Below are 26,930 nucleotides of genomic sequence, written 5' to 3'. Positions count from 1 at the left end.
CCGTTGTTTGTTTGTTTGTTGTTATTGTCGTCATCATCATCGTATATGGCATTGTGTGTAGCATAACCAGGAGAGCCTAAGATTACCTGACAGCCAGAAGTTCTAGCTCTTTTAGCGTTAAGCGAGCTAGACTTGTTTTTAAGGCAAGAGACGTTTCAGGGGTGGTTTGTCAATACGGGTAATGCTAAAGCTCTCCAGCACCAGCTGTGAATGCCGGTGTCCCCGCCATGTGAACCAGGTCTAGCATCTCTAGACTCCTCAAGCATTCTGTGGTGGAAACTGCCGTCGAGTCACAGCCAACTTGGTAGGCTTGCCAACTCCAGACTGGATAAATTCCTGGAGATCTGAGGGGTAGATAGACCATGGGGGAGGCTGGGTTTGGGGAGGGGAGGGGAGGGGAGGGAGCTCAGGAGGGTATAATGCACAGAGTCCCCCCTCCAAAGCAGCCATTTTCTCCAGAGGAACTGATCTGGGGAGAGTCTGGAGATGTCTTGTAATACCGGGAGATCTCCAGGCTCCACCTGGAAGCTGGCAACCAATGCTCCCTCTAAGCTGTGGAGTCTTGTGAGCAAAAATCCTACTTTGTGAGCTACCGGCATTAAAGTTGCGAGCAAGCGATTTGGCTACTGCATAAATTACTTTGCTCTGGAGCCATCCTTCCTGAGCTAAGACAAAAAAATGTGTGCGCTTGAAGCTGAAAAACTGCAAGCTAGCTCACACTAACTCAGCTTAGAGGGAACACTACTGGCAACCCTGTGGGACCCTGGGTAGTTTTGAAGAGATGAACCAGGGGGTGGTTTTCGACTGCCTCTCCTCTGGCTTCCTTGGTGGTCTCCCACCCAGGTACTGACCAGGGCTGACCCTGCTTAGCTTCTAGGATCTGACGTGATCAGGCTCGCCTGGGCCTTCCGGGCCAGGACCTATGAAATGTATATTTTATTTTCACTGACATTATTTATAGTCCACCTTTCTTCTCAGGGGGATGCAAAGCAGATGACACAGAGTGAGTCAGTGAAGAAATAAGTAAACAAAGGTGTTTCCTTGGCAAATGGGATCAATTGGGAAGTAATTTGGAAGTCCAGAATTTAAGCAGAGAACTGTCCAGAGCAGATGTCTCTTTGTACTTAGGGCGTTCACCTCCTAGGGATGATCCTGCCCAGGGGTCGTTTCGTAGAAAAAGAGCTAGGGGAACTCATTAGCATAGCTCATTAGCATATGCCACACCCCCTGACATCACCGGAAGTGTGTCATAAGGCCACACACCCCGCCCCCAAAGGTCCCGGCCGCCGCCGGCCTTGCAGCACCACTGCCGAGCCCATGAGGGGCCGGGCGGTGGACCTACAAGGCCGGCGGGAGTGCAAGGAAGCCCCATGAAGGCCCTCCCTGGCCCCAGGCAGGCAGGGGTGGGGAGAGGCAGGGAGGAAGCAACTTACCCTCCCTGTTCTCCTGCCTCCTCCTGGCTGAATGAGGGCCGGAAGTGGGGCAGCCGGAAGCAGGGGGTGGGGCTTCGTCATGTGCCCCGCCCCCATACCACACCCGGGGGAACTGCGATCCCCCCCCCCGAAATGACCTCTGATCCTGCCCTTCCTTGGTTTTTTGGGGCTGCCCCATCTTCGTCTTTGTACAGCATCATTCTCCCATCAATACCTTGTTATCCTTATGCTGATCCTATGTCCCCAGGCTTGATTTGAGGCTTTGGAGCCAGTCTTGGTGTAGTGGTTAAATACGCGGACTCTAATCTGGGAGAACCGGGTTTGATTCTCCACTCTTCCACTTGCACCTGGCTGGATGACCTTGGGCAAGCCATAACTCTGGCACAGCTGTTCTTGAAAGAGCAGTTCTTGAGGGAGCTCTCTCAGCCCCACCTACCTCACAGGGTGCCTGTTGTGGGGAGGGGAGGGGAACGGAGTTTGTAAGCTGCTCTGAGACACCTTTGGGTAGTGAAGGGCGGGGTATAAATCCAATCCCTTATCTTCTTCTTCACTGGCAGCAGCATCTCCAAGAGAGACGAAGAAACAGGGTGCCTCGGTGTATCTTCAGAGTGCCTGTGCTGGCCTTCCCCACTGGCCCTGTCTCCGAACCATTTCTCAGTCCATCTCGAAAAGCTGCAACTGAACTAGGCTCTGCAACTTCTTCTTTTCTAAGGCTCACACAAACAACACAAGGGAATATAGAAAGTGAAAAACAATTAAGTATTGACAGTGCCACACATTATGCGGTCGACTTTCTTGCATTGGGAACTGCTCGGAAGGGTGTGACTCACAACTATATTTGCACAACTAGATTTGGACCCCAGCTGCTCTCTTAGGTGTTGACAGCCACCCATCACCAGTGCAGCCACAATGACTACTGGTTTCCTTGTTCTTTTCTTCACCCTTTTATTTTATTCTCTCATGGCTGCCCTCCTTTGTTCTTAAGGGTTTCTCCAAGGTGATGCTGAGCCAAGCGAAGCCGGGAGTGTCAGCGTAACCTCTTTAAGAGTCCCGAACCAAACCTAGATGTTAAGAACATAACAACATAAGAGATGCCAATGTTGGATCAGGCCAAAGGCCCATCCAGTCCAACACTCTGTGTCACACAGTGGCCAGAAATACCAGTGCCATCAGGAGGTCCACCAGTGGGGCCAGGACATTAGAAGCCCTCCCACTGTTGACTCCCCCCAGCACCAAGAACTCAGAGCATCATTTGCCCCAGAGTCCCTAGCTATACCTTGTGGCTAATAGCCACTGATGGACCTCTGCTCCATATGCTTATCTAATTCCCTCTTGAAGCCGTCCATGCTTATAGCCTCCACCACCTCCTGTGGCAGTGAATTCCATGTGTTAATCACTCTTTGGGTGAAGAAGTACTTCCTTTTATCCGTTCTAACCCGACCGCTCAGCAGTTTCATGGAGTGCCCACGGGTTCTTGTATTGTGAGAAAGGGAGAAAAGTACCTCTTTCTCTACCTGTTCTTTCCCATGCATAATCTTGTAAACCTCAATCATGTCACCCCTCAGTCGTCTTTTCTCCAAGCTAAAGAGCCCTAAGCGCTTTAAGCTTTCCTCATAGGGAAAGTGTTCCAACCCTTTTATCATTTGAGTTGCCCTTTTCTGCACTTTCCCCAAAGCTATAATATCCTTTTTAAGGTGTGGTGACCAGAACTGCACACAGTATTCCAAATGAGGTCGCACCATTGATTTATATAGGGGCATTATGATATTGGCTGATCTGTTTTCAATACCCTTCCTAATAATCCCCAGCATAGCATTGGCCTTTTTTATTGCAGTCACACACTGTCTCGACATTTTCAGTGAGTTATCTACTACAACTCCAAGATCTCTCTCTTGGTCAGTCTCTGCCAGTTCAGACCCCATCAATGTGTATTTATAGTTAGGATTTTTGGCTCCAATGTGCATCACCTTGCACTTGGCCACATTGAACCCCATTTGCCATGTTGACGCCCACTTGCCCATCCTTGACAGATCCCTTTGGAGTGCCTCACAATCCTCACTGGTTTCCACCACCCTGTCTTAGTTGTTGACAATAGGGTTGCCAAACCAGAGGTCATTTCGGGCGGGATCGCGGGGGAACACAGTTCCCCCGGGTGAGGTGCAGGGGGTGGGGCACATGACGAAGCCCCGCCCCCTGCTTCCGGCCGCCCCACTTCCAGCCCTCATTCAGCCAGGAGGAGGCAGGAGAAGAGGGAGGGTAAGTAGCTTCCTCCCCGCCTCTCCCCACCCCTGCCTGCCTGGGGCCAGGGAGGGCCTTGGCGGGGCTTCCTCGCACTTCCACCAGCCTTGCAGGTCCACCGCTAATGAGTTATGCTAATGAGTTCCCCTAGCTCTTTTTCTACGAAATGACCCCTGTTCCAACCCTTTTTTTCCCAGCGGTGGGGGGCTCCCGGACGGCGTCCCGGTCGTGCACACGCAAAGTGCGCACGCGTTTGAGGGGAAAACATAGAGTTTCCCCCTCAAATGGCTGTGGCCCCGCCCCCAGCGTGCCCGGTGTCATGACTTCACATCCAGGTGACGTGGATGCCGGGGTGGGTTTTCCCCCGGGGCCTGATTCCGCGGGGGCGGAAATCAGGCCTCCAAAGCGGGGGGAAATCCGCCCCCCGGGGGGATTTGGCAGCCCTAGTTGACAACCACCTGTCACCAATGCAGCCACAATGGCCGCTGGCTTCCTTGTTCTTTTCTTCACCATTTTATTTTATCCTTTCATGACTGCCATCCTTTGTTCTTCAGGGTTTCTCCAAGGTGATGCCTTCTTTTTAACTCCCTCCTTGTCCCAAACTTGGTCTGAATCTGGCCCGTAGCCTGGATTTTTTAAGTCAGGGGTCATTTAAACTTTTTCGGGGGCACTAGCTAATTGAAGTAAAGGAATACCCGGCTCCTTCCCTGCGCCCGCTGCAACCACTCAGGGGCCCTGGGCTGGATGGGAAGTCGCAGGGGGCCTTGCAAGTAAGTCAGGGGGCCTAGCCTGAGATGCCCCACTGTAGCTACAGGCCTGGTCTGAATCCCTTTGCTTTATGGGCCGTGCTCCATGGAGTCCCCCAGAGAACTACAGAGTTTGCAAGCTGGAGAGGCCCTGTCAGGGGAATAACTCGGGGTGGCCAACTGCGGGCGCAGTGCTGACTTGTCTTTTGGTTCCCTTCAGGAGTTTCCTGTGGATCAGTGGGGCTCTTGGAATGCTGCCAGGATGGATCTGCGAGATTACCAGTGGGAAGTCATTGAGCCTGCCCTAGAGGGCAAGAATATAATAATCTGGCTGCCAACAGGTGCTGGGAAGACCAGGGCAGCTGCCTACATCTGTAAGAGGCATTTGGAGAGCCGAGATAAGAGCAAGGTTGCTGTGTTGGTCAACACGGTAAGAAGCAAGGGACCACGGTGGGGTGAGAAGAAGCTCTTCCCAAGAGACAAAGTTTCAGAGCCTTCTTTGGGTGGTGTCTCACTTCTCCATCCTTCTGTGCCCTGTCAGGTGCCTCTGGTAGACCAGCACCTGAAGAATGAGTTCAGCTTCCTGCAGAATCACTTCCAGATCACCGCCATCAGTGGGGACAGGGGACTGAAGTCGTTCTTCTCAGAAGAGCTGAAGTGCAACGATTTGATCATCTGCACAGCCCAAATCCTACAAAATGCCCTCCAGAGCCGAGAAGAGGAAATGCATGTGGAGCTGACGGGTGAGTGTCTGGTTGGGGGTGTGCGTGTATCTGTGCGTCTCTGCACATGGAGTTGTTCGGCTCTGGCTAGTATTTGGATGGGAGACCTCCAAGGGATACCAGGGCCGTGACGCAGAGGCAGGCAATGGCAAAACCACCTCTGAAACGTCTCTTGCCTGAAAACAAAGTCTAGCTCACCACCTAGTGGTGCATAACACTAAAAGAGCTAGAACTTGTGGCTGCCAGACAATCTTAGAATCTCCTGGCTATAAGGCACGCACTGCCATATGATAATTATTATGAATTATTATTGTTCAACTCAGCCCACTGGGAGAGGTTTTGTGGAGGTAGAAGATCTGCCCCCGCAGTCCTTTGTGATTCAGGAGATTGTTGACTGGGCTGTCCCAGCTCTTGCATTGTCATGCATAATGTATTCTACCACAAATACCATATTTACTCAAAAGGAAGACAGCCTGATCGTAAGACAACCCTGCTAAAAATGTTATGCACACACGCACACACACACACACACAAATTAGTACTGGACATAGTATAACTCATATATAAATTTAAGCTGACCCCCCTCATTTTTTTCTGATGGCATACCTGTGGGGGGGAATCTAGTCTTGCTTTTAAGTAAATACAGTAAAGGTGGGCTTCTCCCGCCCCTCCTTTTGCTATTACTATACAAGTACTGCCCTGTGTCATCACTAGTTGCACAAGAGAGTGATTAAAATGTGGAATTCGCTGCCAGAGGATGTAGGGATGGCCACAGGAATAGATAGATTTAAAAGGGGGTTAGATAGATTCCTGGAGGATAAATCTATCAGTGGCTTCTAGCCATGGTGACTGAGGCGAACCTCCACATTGAGAGGCAACATCAGGGGAAGGTCTTGGGCCTCTATGCCCTCTTGTTGGTCCTCCAGAGGAACTGGTTGGCTACTGTGTGAGACAGGATGCCGGACTAGATGGACCATTGGTCTGATCCAGCAGGGCTCTTCTTATGTCCCTAAGAGGTGATTCCTACACAAAAGCTCATCTTCATCAGAAAGGACAAGTATGCTTGAAAAACTTTACCCAGCCCTCTGTCTTTCAACAGAGCCCCTTCTTTTACTGCTGCTGAGGAAAATTAATTCATTGATTCCTTGCCCTGTGATCACTGCTGTTGTTGCTGGTGCAGTAAGGGGGAAAGTCATTTTCCCCTACACTAGAGTTCCTACCTGCCCCTCTATTGCTTCTGCCTTAAGGAAGGAGCAGGCCAGATGATGTGAAACTGACATGGGTTTGTCGGTGTAGATTTGATTTATTTACTTAGTACATTTATGCCCCACTTTTCAGCCTAATGGGAAGGCAAAGTGGTTTACAACATCCTCCCTTCCTCCATTTTATCCTCACAACAACCATGTGAGGTAGGTTAGGCTGAGAGAGTATGACTGGCTCAAGGTCACCAAGCAAGCAGCCATGGCAGAGTGGGGATTCCAGTCTGGGTCTCCCAGATTAACTAGTCCAGCACTCTAACCACTGTGCCACACTGGCTCTCCTGTACTGTTTAGAGATTGGCTGGACACACTAAGCTTCTTTGGCGGTGTGTGCAAAGTGCTGTCAAGTTGTAGCCGAATCAACGGTGACCCCAAGCAAGGGGCTTTCAAGGCAAGTGAGAAGCAGAGGCACTCTGCCATTGCCTTCCTCTGCAGAGCCCTCCTTAGTGGTCTGACTGTGTCAGACTGTACCATTTATTTATTTATTCGTTATTTTCAGTTTGTATCCCGCCTTGCAGGCGAACTGTCTCAAGGCAGCGTACAAGCATTAAAATACAATAAAACAGTAAATACAATAAAATACAATAAAATAGACATAGGCAACCTACATAACATCATAAAAATACCACTGTACAAATGATGGCTTCGGCTGTTCGAGTCCCACCGTGGCCGGGGTGAGCTTCTGGTCCATGTCCCAGCTCCCGGCCACCCAGCGGTTCGAAAGCCCGAACGGGCGAGTAGATGAATGGGTACCTGCTCTTAAAAGTGGGGGGGCACCCTTCCTTCCCTTCGTGGTGGCGTGGCAGTGATTGAGGAACGGAGAGGTGGTGGTGGCGAAACATTGCAGCGGCAGCAACGGTGGCGAAGCGAGCGGCTCGGGAGGAAATTGGGCCGGCGAAGCATGGCGGCGGGGCAACACGGCAAGCCGGAGCCAATTGGGACAGAGGCTGGCTGCGGTAGCACGTGCTGGCGTGCGCTGTGGGTCCATACCCGGAAGGAGCCGCTGCGACCAAAAGGAAGACCTGCGCCAAAAAGACGCCGTGGCCCGGATTGAAGAACCTCCGTAAGAAACAACAACAACTAAGACCCTGCCATGGGTGCCTGATAGGTAGTCCCTTCCCCTCATTGTGTGTGTGGCCCTAGTAAAAGGTGATGTAATTAATAATTGTACAATGTAAACCGCTCAGAGCCCTTAGGGGGTGAGCGGTCTATAAATTGAAAGTTAAATAAATAAATAAAATAAAATGGCAGCATTCAGTATAAGTGGCAGGCAGTATTCGCCAATGTATCATACAAGCCGTAGTATGTTCTGGTGACTCATTCATCAGTGGCGGCTCCTAATCAAAAGCCTGGTGAAAGAGCTCCGTTTTACAGGCCCTGCGGAACTGTAAAAGGTCCCGCAGGGCCCTGATGTTATCCGGGATCTTGTTGCACCAGTGTGGAGCCGTCACTGTGAAGGCCCTGGTTCTAGTAATGGCCAACCTGGCGTCCCTCGGGCCAGGGAGAGTCAGGCGATTCTGTGTCCCTGACCTCAGTGCTCTCTGGGGCACATATGGGGAAAGGCGGTCCCTCAAGTAGGCAGGCCCCCGACCCTATAGGGCTTTAAAGGTCAAAACCAGCACCTTGAAACGAATCCGGTAAGCTATTGTCAGCCAGTGCAATGCCTTCAGCCATGCCGCCTTCCCTCCCAAGCTGTCTTATATGTGTGTAAAGTGGTATCAAGCCTCACAGCTGCCTTATGGCCTCTCCACAGGCTTTTCAAATCAAGGGATTAAGCAGAGGTGGTTTGCCATTTGCCTTCCTCTGCAACCTGTTCCTTAGTGGTCTCCCATCCAAATACTGACCCTGCTTAGCTTTTGAGATCTCTTGAGATCGGGCGATATCATGACACCTTCCTTCCCAGGCTTTCTTATAGTAAGTCATCCCCTGACCTGGATAACCTAGGAGATCACGATCTCGCCAGATCTCGGTAGCTAAGCAGGGTTGGCTGTGGCTCGTACTTGGAAGGGCAACCCTTCAAGAAATTGTGGCGCAGGGGCAGACAATGGCAAGACCCCTCTGAAATGTCTCTTGCCTAATAAACAAGTCTAGCTTGCCATCTGATGGTGCATAACGCTAAAAGAGCTAGAACTTCTTGCTGCCAGAAATCTTAGGCTGCCAGAGATCTGGCTGCCAGAAATCTGCGGATCTCTTGGCTAATATTAAGTCATACAGAGCATTGCTCTGTCAGTGTCATTTCTGTGTACTCAGACTGGCAGTGGCTCTCCAGGGTCTCACGAAGAAGTTCTTTCACATCACCTACTACCTGATCCTTTCAACTAGAAGTGCCAAGGATTGAATCTGGGACCTTCTGCATGCAAAGAAGATGCTCTACCATACTGACTCTCAGGCCCTCCCCTGTACTATGGCCCTTCAAGGGAGGGGCCATGGCTCAATGGCAGAGCATCTGCTTTGCAAGCAGAAGGTCCCAGGCTCAACCCTGGTGTCTGCAGTTGTACGTGTCCAATAATAAGTGGTGTGAAAGACAGCCTAGAAAGCCATGGCTAGTAACAGTAGACAATACTGACCTTAACAGACCAGTGACTGGACACAGTAAAAGGTAGTTTCGTGTGTTTTATAGGACTGTAGGGGCAAAGCGAGGAAAGCCTTCACCATTAAAGCATGGCGTGTACACCAGCACTGGAACCAGTTTGCATATACTGCCTATTTAAAGTTTTCCCTTTCCACCACTGTGGTTCTGTTACCCTTTCAAAGAAGTGAAAAAAGAGACAAAATAAACTAAAACCTTTCTTCATTTCATCTAATCCCCCCCCCAAAAAAACCCCACCCTATAATAGGACTAGGTACACCCCAGGAGTTTCTTCTCAGAGGGATAGTATTTCAGAACAAGTAATGAAGGAGGAGCCCGCCAAAAAGGGAGGCAGGTTTAAAACTCTCCCCAAGCTTTGCGATAAACATAGAGCGGCTCACATAAGTTAGCTCAGGAACCCTTACAACAGTTCTGCAAGGCAGGCCAGTGTTTTTAGCCCCATACTGCATATGGGAGGCTGAACCTGAAGGCCTTACTATCTGTTCATAGGAAAGGTGGGCTTGAAACCGTGAACTTTTTTTGGCTAACATTCCCAATCTCTCTGTTCTGCATCAGCTCTTTGTTCTTTTCTTTTTTTGGCATTACATGATCTCTCTTTAAGTTTTCCTCTGTGGCCAAGAAACATAAGGGTGAGTGCTGGCTGCTCGTTTTAATCAAACTCTCCGGATTCTGAGTGATGCAGCATTTTGTGCTGGCCGCCTCATGCAGCATTTATCACACACCTCCCCAGACCGCCGCCACTTCCTTGAGCTCTTCCTCATCAGACCCTTGCTCTGTCCGGATAAGAAGGTCAAAAATTATTGGGGGCAGAGGTCATTTCAGGGGGGGGATCGCAGTTCCCCTGAGTGAGGCACAGGGGGCGGGGCACATGATGAAGCCCCGCCCCTGCTTCCGGCCACCCCGCTTCCGGCCCTCATTCAGCCAGGAGGAGGCAGGAGAAGAGGGAGGGTAAGTTGCTTCCTCCCTGCCTCTCCCTACCCCTGCCTGCCTGGGGCCAGGGAGGGCCTTCGTGGAGCTTCCTTGCACTCCCGGCGGCCTTGCAGGTCCACCGCTGAGCCCCTCATGGGGCTCGGCAGTGGAGCTGCAAGGCCGGCGGGGGCAGCCGGGACCATTGGGGGCAGGGTGTGTGGCCTTATGACACACTTCCGGTGATGTCAAGGGGTGTGGCCTTATGACACACTTCCGGTGATGTCAGGGGGTGTGGCATATGCTATTGAGTTATGCTAATGAGTTCCCCTAGCTCTTTTTCTACGAAACGACCCCTGATTGGGGGCATCTATTTGATGGAGCACAGACAAGCTCCCCAGTTGCACGTGTGGGTCTCTACCTTTCCTCATCACTTTACAGATTTCTCCTTGCTGGTGATTGACGAGTGCCACCACACCCACAAGGAAAGCACGTACAACAAGATCATGCAGGACTACCTGGAGCGTAAGATGAAAGGCCAACAGAACTTGCCACAAATCGTGGGGCTCACGGCCTCACTGGGCACTGGAGGGGCCAACTCCGTTAACGGAGCCCAAGACCATATCTTACAGGTGAGGCTGATGGAAGATGTTTGGCCCGTGTATTGGAGACACCTCCTTTTAAAAGTCTTTCCACACAACTTCAGAGACTGCCCTGGTCTGTATATTTGGGCCTTCTTTACACAAACAGCAGATGAGGACTTGGATCCAGACTAGATGCTTTTATGCAGCTGCAAGGATTTCTGTCCAAGGAACACTACTTTTCCTCCCCCTCTTCTGGGACCCCCAAATGTTCCCAGAAATCTTGTCCTGGAGGCCCCTCTCCCCAAGGACAGTATTTTCAGGGGGCATTTTGGGCTGCCATGGGAAGGCAAGCGAGGAAATATGCACATTTGTTGCATATAGAAAACAAGATGTCAGGAAGAAGAATTTTAGCAGTTTCCAGACATACCTGGAAGTGCCACAGCATGCTTGTGCATTCCTCTTTCCACCACACTCCCTTTTTAGAGAGCCAGTTTGGTGTAGTGGTTAGGAGTGTGGACTCTAATCTGGGAGAACCAGGTTTGATTCCCCACTTCTCCACGTGCAGCTGCTGGTGTGACCTTGGATCAGTCAGAAGTTCTTTCAGAGCTGTTCTCTCAAGAGCAGTTCTCTCAGAGCTCTCTCAGCCCCACCTACCTCACAGGGTGTCTGTTGCGGGGAGGGGAAGGAAAAGGAGAGTGTAAGCCACTCTTGAGACTCCTTCGGGTAGTGAAGAGCAGGGTTGAAATCCAGTCTCTTCTCCTCTCTGCAGGGAACTCCTACTACCAATATGGGGATGCTGTGTCTAATATTGTGACCTGTATCTCAAATACTTGTGTAATTGGCATTACTCTTTCCAGATTTGTGCCAACCTGGATGCTGCAAAAATCATGTCCTCTGATAAATACAAGTTCTACCTTAACACGCATGTCCCACAACCTAAGAAGCAGTATGACGTGACTGAAGAACGGCCCCTGGTAAGTGTTTCCTAAAACTGCATGGTGAATGTGCTATAATCGGGGTCCCTGACCTTGTTGAGCCTGTGGGTGTCTTTGGAATCTTGAGAGCAGGTAGTGGGAGCCACAGCAAAATGGCAGATGAGGGTGGGACCAATCACAAAATGGCAGCCCTGAGGACTGTGCCCAATCACAACATGCTGGGAGGTTCCACACACTGCTGGGAAGTTCCAAGCCAAGCATCCTTCTACAGTGGAGGCAGCTGTTTCCAGATAGGTGCTCCCTGCAGATACAAAGCTGATGGTTCCTTGGGTCTTCTGAAGTTGAAAGGTATTCTTAGAAAAATATTATTTAGCAGAGATTAAATCAGCAGAGCAATGAGTAAAGAGTCAGAGTCCATGTGCGTGTTTGAAAAAGAAAACAGCTTTACTTGAACTAACAGGGAAAAGGTAAACGGAACTTAAAAGAACAGAGTCTAAATCCAACGTGTTTACTGCTAGAAGACTACTACAAGGAATGGTCTCTCTTCTTCTCCAAGCAAACAAAGTGAGGAAGAGACCCCAATATGCAAAATAGCCAATACATTGATTTCAAGTCACAATGCTACAGGTTATTTCACTACAACCTCCTCCAAGATTTGCAGGCTTTTCTCACTTGATAAGGATAACAGATTGGTTACAATAAACACATGTGACTTCCTGTTGACTAACAAACGAAGTGAACACTATAATTACTGAAGTGTTTTAACTTGCTAAACCCAACAAGGAGCCACAGCAAAATGGCAGATGGGGGTGGGACCAATCACAAAATGGCTGCCCTGAGGACTGTGTCCATTCACAACATGAAGGGAGGTTCCACTCCACACACTGTTGGGAAGTTCCAAGCCAAGCATCCTTCTGTAGTGGAGGCAACTGTTTCCAAATAGGTGCTCCCTGCAGATACAAAGCTGATGGTTCCTTGGGCCTTCTGAAGTACCGCCTACTCCAGTGTGGTGGAGGAAAGCTTCTTTGATTAGGAAGAGGAACAAGTGAGCACCAGAAAGCACATTAGCGGGTTTCCTGGCACCCATGGACACCATTTTAAGGATCATTGTCTAGCAAGATTAGAGGAGTGGAGATGTCATGATAGGAAGATGCCTCTGGAGTTACAAGCAAATCACCACATGCCCATGTGACATATTAGAAAAGGCCTTGTCCTGATTTCTCCTTCCCAGGATCCCTTTGGTGAGAAGATCAAGGAGATAATGTTCCAGATCCATGCTTACCTGAATGATCCTGACTTGTCTACTGATTTTGGCACTCAGATATATGAACAACGCATTGTGGAGCTTCAGAAAGAAGGTAATAATGTCACAAAGGCTTTGCAGGACATTGACATTAAGGGGCTTATGTTTAATTTCATGTGTTCTAAAAGTGGGGTTTGTGTTGTTAAAATAAATGAACATTGGGAAAGGAAGCATTCCCAATGACAAGTTTAATATCTTACTGGCTGGACGATATTCTATCCCCACAGCGTAAGGCTGTTTAACTATAAATATCTTCAGTTTCTGATTCTTGGGTTTTTACTATCAAAAACTATGCTCTACATTACAGAAAATCTGTTTAAAAGACAGTTTTGCACCTTGTTGTGAAGCCCAACAATCGTCAGAACTGGGCAGGCAAGGAGATTCAAGAAAGAGGGGCTCTTAAGAACAAATAACCTGTTCTCTTGAAGGGGAAACTGTAGGAATATTATCTAGGGAATGCTAGTTAACTCTGGTACTTAGGAGGAAATTTAGCCTCACACCATTCAGGACTTTGTAGTCTAGAATCTGACCTTGTGAATTGAGCATAGGCTATAATGTGCAGATGTAGCTAAGATTTTAGGATTATTTTTTTTTTGCATTGGCAGTAATGAAAAAGCAGGTCCAATCTGATTTGTTAATGAACTGAAACAATATTACAGTCCTAAAAGAAACAGGAGACAAACTCACTGCTAATACCTTTTGGTAAAATTAAATACAGAGAATTTCTTCATAGATGGATTTTGAGTCAACCATTTTTATAGTTCAGAGAAGAAGAAAAATCCAACTTCTAGGTTAAGGAATCCCTTTCACATTTTTTTTCATCTTCTGCTTGTTGACCAAGGATCCCTTTAGCAAAATGTTGTTCTATTTAAAGTGTGGTAATGAATTGATGTTTTTAAAAACACAAACCCTACTTGCCGCAGCTTACCTCCTGATAAGAATGAAAAAACAAGCATTGGAAATTCAGATGCACAAAGAAAAGAACAAAGCATTCTGAGAGCTATGTCAGGCATCTTATTAGGTGGTCTTACTGTAGGGATGTGCAACTGGGCTGAATTGCCATTCTTGGAGGAGTGCCACTTGGACCCTTAGTTTTCCTTGTATTTAGAGGCAAAATATTACAAGGAGAGAGTGACACATGGTCAAAAGAAGCTGCTAAGGCATCATCCTGAGCACACAAAACTGCTGTATGGTGTATCCAGGCCAGTTAGTGTCTCTGACGGCAGCTCTTTCATATCGTCTACTATTTGATTCTTTTAACTGGAGAGGATGAGGTGTGAACCACTCTTGGGTGTGCAAAGGAGATGCCATTGAGCCCCAACCCTTCCCTAAATACACCTGCCCTGGGCAGCTTTTCCATTAATTGGGATTGGTTTGAGGTTGCATCCCCTTTGTGCTCTCCAAGGGAACTGGCTGCTAACCCATGTGGTGTGAAAGCCAGTCCAAAAGGAGTTTGTTCATACTGTCTGCACCAGATCATATTTCCAAACCATCAGTAGGCACCTTCTGCTTATGTTTGCAATGTACAAGATGTTGGAAATGTATGTGTTTGTAAGGTCTCACAATCCAGTCATTATAGGGTTAACTTGCTTACCTTTCTATGCTATTGTTTAGACTGACCTGGAAGGGAAACCTGGCTCAGAGCCAATGGGGAGAAAACCAGGGGAAAGTGGCTTGTATCGTAATACTGATTGGTTACTGGTTTCAGGTGACTTCCTTTCTAGGGGTCAAGAAGAAGCAGATACTCCATTGATTAGGAGTCTTTTCTAGCCATGCTTTCTTAGAAGATGTTAGAAATGTAGCTCTTAGATCTTTGTTTCTTTATAGGTCTCCTGTATACCCTTTACCTTTAGAAATAATGGGGTTTTTTAACATGAAGAAATCTCTCCAGTGAAGCAAGATCCACTGAAACTCTGAGTAATTTAAACATTTTGACTATTTTTCCAACACAAGAGAGGATCTTTAAGGGGTGAAAGAATCAACATTTTAAAAAGGGTAATCTGGGCTGATAGCAGCGATGACCCCTCTCTTCTACCACGTTGTCAGGAGCAGAAGGATTCTGCCGAAAGACCCGAGTGTGTGCCTTGCACCTGCGTAAATACAATGATGCCCTGCTGATCAATGACACAGTGCGTATGATTGATGCCTTCCAAACCCTGGATGAGTTTTACCTACTGGAGAGAGCCATGAAGGAGCTGGAGGATGTGACTGAGCGCTACTTGGTTCAGATCTTTGACCGTGAGTGGGCCTGTACGGGGAATGGTGGCAGTGTCGCTCCTTGGCCTTTCGGTTGAGATCCAGGGTGGGAACGTTGACAAGAGAGAGGAAGTCTCCAAGCAATGGTTGGTGCATGAATGGAGTGCTTCAAGAGATGGCTTCCTTACTACCTGGTATACTCTGTACCAGAGGCCTCCCTATGCAGTGCCCGTGGGTGCCGCAGCACCCTCTGGCAACTTTCCTGGCACTCACCAACCGTTTTTTTAGAAAGTGGGTGGGGCCACTGCCTAGCGGGACTTCTGATTGGCTGGGCAGATCAAAATAACATTATTTCAGTTGCAGTGTCGGTTTTGTTCTCTGTCACTCCTCTTTCCCAGTGTATTTTTTAGATTACCCTTCTTCTCCCCCGCACTTGGGCTCCCTCCATTTGACTGACTCTGCCTCCTGTGTCAGCCATTTTGTAGTTGTGCTCACCACCCTGTGTGTGAAAATTCCAAAGCTGTCCACAGGCTCAAAAGGGCTGGGGACCCTTTATTTCTTGAGGAGGTTTCTGTGTCCCTCTCTCTCCAGGTTCCTGTAGCTGGCCATTCAAATAATAAAATATCAGTATAAACATGAACAAGCCGATAGAATAAGCCCAGGGACATAAAGCTGTACATAAAACAGACTTCAGATCAGAGGCAGAATGCAAAGCAGCTGGAAAGATAAAATGCCTAATTAGAAGCCTGGGTAAAAAAAGAAATGTTTTGGCCTGGCACTGAAAAGACCATAAGGGAGAAGCCTCAAGGGAGAAGGGCTTTCCAGAGGCAAGGTGCCACCACAGAAAATGCCCTGTTTCTGTGTACCACCTGCCTCACCTCTGAAGGTGGCGGCACCAAATGCAGGTCTTGGGAGGCAGATCTTAACTGGCAGGCTGGACAATACAGGAGGAGATGGTCCTTCAAGTACTTTGCTTTAAGGGGCTTTGAAGATAAGAACCAACATGGTGAACCATGCCCAGAAACAAATGAGAAACCACTCTGTATCACTCCATTTCTCTCAGCTTGATTAAGAGCCGTCAAATATCTGTTAGTTCCACTGATGTATCGGAAGTGATTCAAGGTCTATCTGGGGCGTTGTATCAACGATGACCCATTTACACATGCGCATTACCGTTTGATGTTGTAGTCATCAAGTGATAAAACGCATGCAGAAATCAGTATTGGGAGCATCTGGGTTTGTTGTGAACAAATTAATTGATTGTCCTAGCTTTACAGTTGTGTGTGAATGCCTGGAAGGCCAGCCACTCTCAACACACTGGGGCTTGCACCTGAAGACCCCAAGGCACTGGGGGTGGGGAGAGAGGGGCTATCTCCTCCTATCACAGTTCCCCACTACATCTTGTCTTTCAGGGAACAAGGAGCGCCTCTTGGCCCTAGCTAAAAACACACGCTATGAGAATCCCAAGCTTGAGAAACTACAGCAAGTCCTCCAGGACCACTTCCGAGCAGACAGTGGCTCGCGGGGCATCGTGTTTGTCCGGACACGTCAGGGTGCTCACTCCCTACACCAGTGGGTAAAGGATAATGTGGATCTGCAACAACAGGGCATCAAGGCTGCTGTCCTGACTGGGGCTGGGTACAGCAACCAGACCAAGCACATGACCCAGGTAAGGCCCAGGACTGTGTTCCTGTTGGACTGAGGGCCAGAGAGAATGGGCTGCATTCACGGACATTATTGTGTTTCATTCACTGACTTCATTTATTCATTTATCTTTCTCACTGAGGCACCAGGTGGATTGCAAATGTGCAGGTTCTAGGCCACTGAGGGGCTGTCTAGGTGACAACCAGTACCTTGAATTGTACCTGGAAAGTAATCAGTAATGTAGTGACTGCAGAATAGAGGCAATATGCATACTCCACCTAGCTGCCAAGAGTGATCAAGTCTCAGCAGACATTACTGCCTGGAGTTTCTTCTGAGTAACATTCAATGGCAGACCCAAGTAGAGTGCATTACAGTAGTCTAGCCATGGCACTGATCAATGTGACCAGATCATGGGGATCAACCTATGCTCCAGGCTAAGTGAAGATAGAAGAAAATTTATTTTTTTTGCCACTGCATCAACTTTCTTTTTCAGCAATAATGCTGCACGCAGTATAACCCCCCCAGACTCTTAACTCAGTCTTTGAGAGTGAGGTGAACCTCATCAGATGTGGGCAACACACTCTCCTCAAGGAACTCAAGTCTTCTCAACCAGCATCACTTTCTTCTTATCGGGGTTCAGTTTCAGTTTATTTGCTTTCAGCCATTTAACTAGAGCAGCCAGAGCACTGGCTCCAGACCTCCGGAGCCACACAAGACACTCTGGGCAAAGAAATATAGAGCTCAGTGTCATTGGCATATTGAGCGTGTGACAAATAACAGTCAATGGTGTGAACATGAGTGCGGACTGACCTGTTATCTTACTGGGGAAATTCCCAGTGGGCTGTTGACTGGATGGGCCACTGGCATCCAGGAGCAAGATGAGCCAAGGGGCTCTTGTGGGGCTGGCACTGCAGGAAGGATGACTTGGAGATAACTTGGGTCAGCAGTGCAGAGATGGCTTGGCTCAACTTGCTCAAGGGTTGTTTGAGCTTCCTGGTCTGCTCTGGCTGCATATGGGCTCCTGTGAAAACCATTGCCTTTGAACTGATATCAGACAGTTCTAACGTGATATTGTCACCCAGTATGTTTATTTGAACTGGTTTTCTGGGGAGGGCTCAGTGGTAGAGCCTCTGCTTGGCATGAAGAAGGTCCCCAGCATCAGTCTCTAGCAACGCCATCTAAAAGGAGCTGGTAGTAGTTGATGGGAAGGACCTCTACATGACCCCGGAGGGCCTCTGCCAGTCTGACCTTGGCTATACTGACTGATGGAACAGCAGTCTGATTCAGTATGAGGCAGCTTCCCGGGGTCAAGAGATTAGGAAATGTAGCCCATTAAAACTGGTAGTATAAATAGGATAACTAATGTAAAATGAACACAAGTGAAAACAGGGTGGAGAAAACCTGGCCATTAGGCCACAACCCACCTTTTTCACCAGCTCTCTAGAAATGTTTTCCATGTCTTTGTTGCTCAAACCCCACACAGATTTCAAGAAGACATTCTCAGTTGATCTTAGACGTCACAAAGGATAAAAGTTGGTCTGTTTGGTATTCATTTTTAAAAATAGTTCTATCCTGTTTCCCCCCCCCACTACGGTGGGAGCTCCTCAAGGTGCATCTCAAGATAAAATAACTAAAATTGAGAAGTAAACCTTAAAGTAACACAATTGGATAAAAAGAACAGCCTAATTTCCTTCAAAGAATCAGTACTGCAAATCCGTATGGAAGGCAATCTGATGGCTCTCAGGGCTTGGTAAAACAGGCTTTTGCCTTCTGAAAGTCTCAACGGAATTTGATCTTGTAGGCCTCCATGAGGAATAGGCCACCTTAAAGACCCTTCCCTTTTGGGTCACAGCCTTGACTTCCGGTTCAAAAACCCAAAGGCGTATCTATTTGTTTGGGGATGGGGGGGGGGGGATACATTCACTGCAAGATCTGTGCAAGCTTTTCGATCCTGACTTCATCGTGGGTGTTTCTTCCAGCACGAGCAGCAAGACGTCATCCACCAGTTCCGCAAGGGGCCACTCAATCTGCTCTTCTCCACCAGCGTGGCTGAGGAGGGGCTGGACATCCCTGAGTGCAATATCGTGGTCCGCTATGGACTGATGACCAACGAGATTGCCATGATGCAGGTCAGTCAGCTCCACCCTCTTGGGGGCCCCGGCTTCTCTGGATGGCACTCTGCCTGCTGTCACAGAAAGTCAGGTAGCAATCAGTAGGTCATCAGAGGGAATACTGTTGGAAGTTTGGGTCACCAAGGGGAAGGTGGGTTGAGTAAACAGGGTGGATGTGCCTTTGGACCAGGGAAGGTGGGCTGGCATGTCTAGGGATAGACCCAGATGGTCCTGTTTGCATCTCAATAGGCCAGAGGTCGTGCCCGTGCCCCCAACAGCATCTGCTCAGTCTTGGCCAAGGCCAACAGCAAGGAGGTAGCCCGTGAACAGCTCAACGAGACCCTGGAAGTCCTGATGGAGAAAGCTATTAAGAGGGTGCAAGAGATGCCTCCGTGGGAATACACTCAGACGGTAAGAGGGTCTCCTGGAAAAGAGACATTTTAGGAGGTGATAGGAAATTCACAGAAGAGTGGCAGAGGTCATTACTGAGTGGATATTTCTGACTGTATTGGGAAGGGCACTGATGACAGAGGGGAAAATGCAACGGCTATAAATGTAGAGCTAAGCTGTGCATGTGGTATAGTTGTTGCTGGATTGTACCATTTTACAGTATGTAGCAGATACTTGGAGTTTTGAATATTCTCTTCAGTCAGAAATTGAGTGGGAATTTAAGATAGGAAGCTTCTCCGTGAAATGTTAGCTTTCTGCATACATGATTAAAAAAAAATATATGAGACAGCATTCAGGCAAGTGACTTCCCTTCCTGTACTCTGAAATAGCACCGTTAAGTACATAATCCTTTACAAGTGAGCCGCTATTATTTCCGCTTCACAGGGGAAAAGTGGCCGAGAGTGACTTTCTCCAGACTGGTCGAGAGACTGATAACAACTGAAGAGGGTGTTCAGTTGTATTCCCTGGGCAATGCTGTCTCTCTCTCAACAATGAAAACATATATTTCTGAGAGAATTCAGACTACAGTTTAATAGATGACTTCCTGTTCAGCGTCTTCCTCTTCCTGTGGGTGGGACAGAAGGAAGGAACAGTGGGGGGAGGTACTTGGGGGTTAACGCCCAGACCACAGCCTAGTAGGGATGAACAGGGGCTTTTGATCACAGAAAAACCTGGATGCTTAAAACCAAGCGGTGTCTCCTGGAAATGCAAAATGCACCCACCTATACACACACACACACAGCAACTTACTTTCTACCTGCCCTCCCTAGATCATAGAGTCACAGAGATGGAAATGGACATAGAAGCCATCTAGTAGTCCAACCCCCTGCTCACTGCAGGATCAGCCTCGAGCTGCTGCTTGAAGACTGCTAGTGAGGGGGAGCTCACCACCTCCCGAGGCAGCCCATTCCACTGCTGAACTCCTCTTACTGTAAAAATGTTTTCCTAATATCCGGCCAGTATCTTTCCACCCATGATTTAAACCCATGATTGCGAGTCCTATCCTCTGCTGCCAACAGGAACAGCTCCCTGCCCTCTTCTAAGTGGCAGCCTTTAAAATACTTAGAGAGAGCAAATACTTAATTAGAGATGGCCCAGTCTAGCTTGATCTTGGAAGCAGAGCAGGGTCAGTCCTGGTTAGTCCTTGGATGGGAGATCACCGAGGAAGTCTAGGGTTGCTATGCAGAGGCAGGCGATGGCAAGACCCCTTCTGAACCTCTCTCGCCTTGAAAACCCCACAGGGTGACCATAAGTTGGCTGCAGCTTGGCGGCACTTTCTGCCACCACTACTTCTCCCCAACAGATCGCGAAACTTCAGCGTGACGCTGTGATCGGCAGCAAGATGCGAGATACTGAACGTGAGAAGCGACGTCAGCTGCATGATCCAGAGGTTGTGCGTCTCTACTGCATCAACTGCAACGAGGCCATCTGCCACGGCTCTGACCTGCGCACAGTTGAGAAAACTCACCATATAAACATCAACCCCAACTTCAGGTGAGGCAGGGTAAAAAGACCAGAAATACCATGCTTTTGCGCTTTTCAGTTTGCTTCCCCCTGGCCCGCAAAGAGGCAGAGGGGGAGATCCTATGAAGTGTGTCCTGGGGGCCTTGTGGAGCCTCCCTCTGACTGAGGTCTATGCACCTGACAAGTTACTGCTTCCCAGTATACACAAGGTGCAGCAAAATACAGCAGGAAATGGACTTTGCTTTGGTATCTTCTCCCCATCACCTCTGAATAAAGGGAGTATCTCAATAGCTCACTTGGGCTGCAGTCAGACATGCAGTTTGATCCAGTGTGGCCCTGCCTCTATTTGATCCGGGTTTTTTTGTAATGGAGAATTGTGATCAGACTCACCTTCTTAGCACGCTTCAAAGTGTTTTCACCCTGTCCTTGAGCAATCAGATGTAGTAGCCAGAGAGTCAGGCTGTTGGCCATTTATTTTAGTTTGTCCTTTGGGCATGCTCACAAGCGCTGATGAACCTGCTGGGAACAAGCGCTGATGAACCTGCTGGGATATGTAGTTCATGAGGCCATCGGCCATTTTTTAAAAAGTTTGTCCTTTAAGCATGCACAGAAGTCCTTGATGAGCTTGCTGGGATATGTAGTTCACTGTCATCCTCCCTCTCTAATCTTTTCAATTAACCCCTTTCCCAAAGCACAGAAAAATGCTGAAGTACAGAGGTGTCTTTCTTTGAATGTTTTTACAAAGAAAACACAGTTTTGAGAAGCCCCTATGGCAGAGAGAGAGAGAGAGAGAGAGAGAGAGAGATGTGAATATGCAGTTATGTGCACATCGCTACCTAGTAAAAAAAATGGTGGCTGGAAAACAAGAGACCAGTCATACCTGCCTGACAGCTTGGGTGTACAACAGAGTGATCAGACAACAGGAAATCTGGTTTGAAACCAGCTCAGCCCCAAAGGACTGGACTTTCACAGGTATCAAAGAAACATGCAGTAAAGAGGGGTGGGGTGGGACGCAGACAACTGGGGCATGACAGACAGATGTTGCTGTCTGATCATGCATTTTAAATCCAGAAGGGAAGAGTAACGGCAACGGATCAAACTGCACGTCTGATCGTAGCCTTGGTCTCAGTGCAGTTTGAGTCCTGAGACATTTTAGCAATACATAGGCCCCGGTCACACTGGGGGGAAAGGTGCGGCTTTTTTGAGCCGCATCAAAAGAGAAGCGCAGCAGCGGGATCAGACAGATCCCCCGAGCCGCGGCGCAGTTGCTCCCTGACATGATCAGATGCCGGGGGGAAGCCACAGATCGGTGAGCGGGGCGAGCTCGCTGTGCATGTGTGTGTCTGCGCAGTTTGGCAACTGGTTAGGACAGTTCATCGTGGAGGGTGCTGTTATGTGGCAAGGGATCTGTTCCCTCCTACCTCTTAGCAGCATGAGCGGCCACTGACATTTTCTCTGCTGCCAGTTTGGTCCAAGTCAAGCCCCTGCACCAAAATACCTTGGAACCATGTGACATATTCCCTTTCTCCATATACACATACATACCCACCTCCGACTGGGATTTCCCCCAAACAATTGAAAAAGGTGATCTAGCTGGATTGAACATCTAGGGTCAAAGTAGATTTGTGTGCTCATTTTGATTTACCAGGGTGTCAGGAATAAGATACTACAAGAGGGGACCCGCAACAAAATGTTGCATAATGTGTTGTGACTCCCTGAGCTAGGACAAAAATCTGTGAGCTGGAGGCTAAAAAGCTGTAGCTAGCTCACACTAACTCAGCTTAGAGGGAACACTGGTGGCTGCAGTCCAGAGAAACCCCACAGTTTAAAAGTAATCATTGTTATCAAAGCTCTGCAGTTTTAATAGCATTCCCATGACTAAATTACTGTAACTCAACATTACAGCTGATTTAGCAATGCCACTTTGGTCAGGATGAGGCATCAAAGAGCAGCGTCGCTGGGGGGGGGGAGCTACATTTGAAGCCTCTGCCATTCCCACTCTATTGGCATTCCAATGAGGGGAAAGAACTGGCCAGGCTGACCCACCCCTGGGCAAAATCCTTCTGCTCCAGACTTCTTTGCAAAGGGTGATGGAAAAGTTTGCTGGCTCTAGCATCTGGTATCTGAGAAGGAAGTTTGGCGCACACTCTTGCGGCACTGGGAACTTCTTTCGCCTGCTCCAGTTTCCCCGGTGGTGGGGTGGGGTGTATGTGCGCTTCCTTCTTGCAAAGTGGAAGGAGCTGCCCAATGAAGAGAGCTGGGAGCTGCTGCAGTTTGCTTTAAATCCCAACGTTGTCTGTTGGAGGCTTGAGCGTTCGGTGGAGGGGGCATGGCCATGGGGAGGACTCAATGCTATCAGAACAACAGGAGAGAGAGGGAGGGGAGAGAAGGCTCCTCCCCTTCTGCCCTGGTAAGTCCGTTCTCTACGCAGCCACAGTGAACTCTGTTTTACTTTTTGGCTGAAGTTTTTAGATTTTTCTGCACACCTGGGAAGTAACTGACGTGTGCAGAATAATCTCTTCCCCCCCCCCCATGCGGTCCCAATCTGCAGAAATAAGTATCTGCACAGAGAGGGGACCCTTGGCTATTAGTATATAGATAATTTCAAGTCCTGTGTCAAATAAGTGTTTGTTCTTCATCCTTAAACAGACTGTACTACAGAAAGTCACTTGACCATGTGGTGATTCCTCGTACCTTCAAGGACTGGAAGCCAGGCAGCTCCATTAGCTGTAGTATGTGTGGGCAGGTAAGTACCCCCAAGTTTTAGGGACTGGAGTAATGCATAATTAATTCCTTGTGTAGATAAGATAAAGGTGGGTACATTTTTCTAATTCACCTGCTTTATTTGAGAGAGAAACATCACAGGTGGAAAGGAGAAACAGATTGGGAACGGCAGGGGCAGTGAGATTGAGGTCAATGAGGGTGGAGTCAGCTTTACAACCAGTTGACTTATCCACATGACTTCACTTATTCCTTTAGGACAAATTTCCCCTATATTCTCAATTTACCAGGGTGTCAGGAATAAGAAGATATTATGATTTCGAGTCCCTAGGTCAAATAAGCATTTGTTCTTCATCCTCAAACAGACTGTACTTCAGAAAGTCACTTGACCATGTGGTGATTCCTCATAACTTCAGAGACTAAAGTCACCTGATCCCAAGATGAAGGCTATATTTGCATTGCAGGCATCGATACAGAGATTTCTCCTTGTAAAGCAGGTCCTGATGGCAGACCTCTTCCATGGTTTGTTCCATTGATGCAACTAAGGGCCAGTAGATTTGGAGGAGTGGACATAGGGTATGTGGCATTATCACTACCATATGTGAAGGATGGCACAATAGCGCCATGAATCATGAGTTTCAGCCCCAATAAATGGTCTTAACTCTTAAAGGGAAGTCTTCTACCACGCTTTACACTGTGACTGAAATTCATCCTCAAAGCCAGGGGAACCAGGAGTGCATTAAGGGAACCATTTGTCTCCACATCTCACTGTGGGTCCCTAGAGTCATGATATAAGGCAGAACTTGCACAGAAGAGGAAATGAGGACAGAGAACAGAGACATCCAGATTGCATTGCTGAAAATGTCTTGATAGCACTGGAGGAGGGTGCCATTTGTCAGATTTTAGACCACATGCAACTTGTGTACTCAAGAACACCTTTGTGTGTCAGGTTTGTACAAAGACTTGTTCTACATTCCCGTACTACAATCCAGTAGTTAAGTACAGTCAAGTCACTTAAACACATTTAACTTTGTGTTGGAGTATGGCCCAGGAAGTATGCCAGATAAATGCAAGTCTTGCCCCTTCCTCCTTCAGTCCCTTCCCTGAAAATGTCTTGATAGCACTGGAGGAGGGTGCCATTTGTCAGATTTTAGACCACATGCAACTTGTGTACTCAAGAACACCTTTGTGTGTCAGGTTTGTACAAAGACTTGTTCTACATTCCTGTACTACAATCCAGTAGTTAAGTACAGTCAAGTCACTTAAACACATTTAACTTTGTGTTGGAGTATGGCCCAGGAAATATGCCAGATAAATTCAAGTCTTGCCCATTCCTCCTTCACCTGATGCAAGTCCCTGCAGGAGAATTGTTAGTAATGTTGGGAAAGTGTGGGGTTATCATCACCAAGGAAATAACCTTTACAGATCATGGGTCATATTCTTCTGAAGAACCTTTTCTGGTCATCTCTGCCACTGAATAGTAGATATTCCATTAGATTTAACTCTCTGCCAGGGACAGAGTTGCATGATGTGAGGGTTGTCTTTTTGCCGCTTCCATAAACCCTTGAACTACTGACTTATCCACTGCTGACATGGACTAAATGTGATGCTGTTTTCAGATCAAGGTAAATTCTGATAACTTAAGCTCACTGGCTTTATCCACACACAGGCCTGGGGGACGGAAATGATCTACCGAGCGGTCACCCTGCCCATGCTTGCTGTTAAAAACTTTGTGGTGGAAAGCCCAGATGGCAGAAGGACCTATAAGCAGTGGAGCAAAGTTACTTTTGCCATTGAGGAGTTTGACTACACTCAGTATTGTGAAACCAACGTTGAGCTGGATGGCCTGGACCCTTAAAGCTTAAGAGAAGGAAAAGGAAAACATTAAGTTTGCTTCTTTGGATAAAGTGGCTGCCTACATTAGTTGACGTTGTTTAGGCACGAGGCTTTTCAGCTTGTTATATGGGCACTGTGGAGTCAGTCTGGATGATGAGTTGAGCCTTGGATCTGGGTGACCTGGGTTCAGGTCCTGCCTCTGCCATGGATCCACTGCTTGGTCTTGTGGGAATCAAACTTGCTGTCAGCCTCTGGATCCTTGTAAGAGTGACCCAGCCCACAGAGCCAGAGGATGAATACAAGACCCCCCCAAGCACCAAGAAGACAGAGCATCACTTGCCCCAGAGCCCCTATCTATACCTTGTGGCTAATAGCCACTGATGGACCTCTGCTCCATATGCTTATCTAATTCCCTTTTGAAGCCGTCCATGCTTGTAGCACCCACCACTTCCTGTGGCAGTGAATTCCAAGTGTTAATCACTCTTTGGGTGAAGAAGTACTTCCTTTTATCTGTTCTAACCCGACCGCTCAGCAATTTCATGGAGTGCCCACGAGTTCTTGTATTGTGAGAGAGGGAGAAAAGTACCTCTTTCTTTACCTGCTCTTTCCCATGCATAATCTTATAAACCTCGATCATGTCACCCCTCAGTCGTCTTTTCTCCAAGCTAAAGAGCCCTAAGCGCCTTAACCTTTCCTCATAGTGTTCCAACCCTTTTATCATTCGAGTTGCCCTTTTCTGCACTTTTCCCAAAGCTATAATATCCTTTTTAAGGTGTCCAGATCAGGGCACTTTAAAAGGGATGAAACCAGAAATAATTTTAAGCCAGAGTGTAAGGGTGATGCAGCAGCCACATTTCTGATTTAAGCAAGAGGTCCAAGCACTTGCTCAGTGTGTGGCTTGTTCTCCCTTGCAGCTTAGCCTGGGAGCTAAGATGGGTTGGCCACAATCAGTGCTTGGATAGGAGACCACCAAGGAAGACTGGGGTTGCTATGCGGAGGAAGGCAGTGAGCAAAACCAACCTCTGATCCTTTATCAGGCTGCCAAAGGGAGCAACTGCAACCCCAAATGCTTCAGTTTTAAACCACATCTGGCCAAAACCTCTTGAGTCCTAGTTGCATTTTATTTTCAGATGCAAGCTAAGTAGGAAATGGGCTTACCATCCTCTTTTTATGGTGTTCGTCCTCTTTTGGGCTCTTTTTTAAAAAAATGATGAAAACACCCTCTTTTTGGGTTGGGAGGTTGAGCCCAGTTTGCCCTATAGCCCCCCCCCCAACCCCCCCCCCCCCCCCCGTGGAGGCAAGCTTCAGCTTAAATAGTTGGGGTATTTAAAATGAGATTTGTCGTAGTGATCAGTAGTTTGAACTAATCAGTTGGGAAATATGTCCTCGTTTTTGCTTTTCAAAATATGGTAACCCCTAGATGACATGTATAACCTCATTTACATATGCCTGTGTTATCTGTGTAATTGTGATTGCTTACTTAATCAACTGAAGAATAATAAGACTGATTTTAAATAAAGCTCATAAGAGATAACATTGAGTGATTCTTGGCTGGTAGCTTTCCCCAAGACTGTTGTTTATTCTCACTGTATGAAATCTTTGCAAGGTGCTCAGATCTGAAAGCTGGCGAGTATCTGATGCGGAGAGACCAGCAGGAAAGTCGGGTAATCTGGTGGTGCAGACAGATATTCACTTATTTATTTTTATTTATTTAAAACAATCACTTTCCATCTTGAGATATCAGAATCAAGGCAATTAAACAATGCAATGTCAGTTGCAAGTGCAGAAAACA

General features: G+C 47.9%; 1 protein-coding gene across 2 annotated transcripts in view; it reads left to right on the top strand.

Annotated features, from left to right (window-relative positions):
- The window catches only part of DHX58 (DEXH-box helicase 58), a 26,571-nt gene extending 218 nt beyond the window's left edge, over window positions 1-26,353 (top strand). Inside the window, exons 2-13 of one of the 2 annotated variants that reach the window (XM_015412910.1) lie at window positions 4,638-4,847; window positions 4,959-5,160; window positions 10,336-10,526; window positions 11,336-11,452; window positions 12,645-12,771; window positions 14,763-14,954; window positions 16,325-16,581; window positions 18,536-18,685; window positions 18,917-19,078; window positions 20,421-20,611; window positions 23,231-23,327; window positions 26,053-26,353. In XM_015412910.1, coding sequence (XP_015268396.1) covers window positions 4,680-4,847; window positions 4,959-5,160; window positions 10,336-10,526; window positions 11,336-11,452; window positions 12,645-12,771; window positions 14,763-14,954; window positions 16,325-16,581; window positions 18,536-18,685; window positions 18,917-19,078; window positions 20,421-20,611; window positions 23,231-23,327; window positions 26,053-26,100 — 1,902 coding nt within the window. In that variant the 5' untranslated portion in view covers window positions 4,638-4,679 and the 3' untranslated portion in view covers window positions 26,101-26,353. Of the gene's footprint in view, window positions 1-4,637; window positions 4,848-4,958; window positions 5,161-10,335; window positions 10,527-11,335; window positions 11,453-12,644; window positions 12,772-14,762; window positions 14,955-16,324; window positions 16,582-18,535; window positions 18,686-18,916; window positions 19,079-20,420; window positions 20,612-23,230; window positions 23,328-24,971; window positions 25,424-26,052 lie in introns of those variants that run through there. The other variant, XM_015412901.1, reaches the window with a different exon arrangement.
- The last annotated feature ends 577 nt before the right edge of the window (window positions 26,354-26,930 follow it).

Source organism: Gekko japonicus, unplaced genomic scaffold, assembly GCF_001447785.1.
Source record: "Gekko japonicus isolate JY-2015 unplaced genomic scaffold, Gekko_japonicus_V1.1 scaffold843, whole genome shotgun sequence".
Lineage (NCBI taxonomy): Eukaryota > Metazoa > Chordata > Lepidosauria > Squamata > Gekkonidae > Gekko > Gekko japonicus.
The sequence above is the reverse complement of the archived record's forward strand: the minus strand, read 5'-3'. Positions and strand labels throughout refer to the sequence as shown.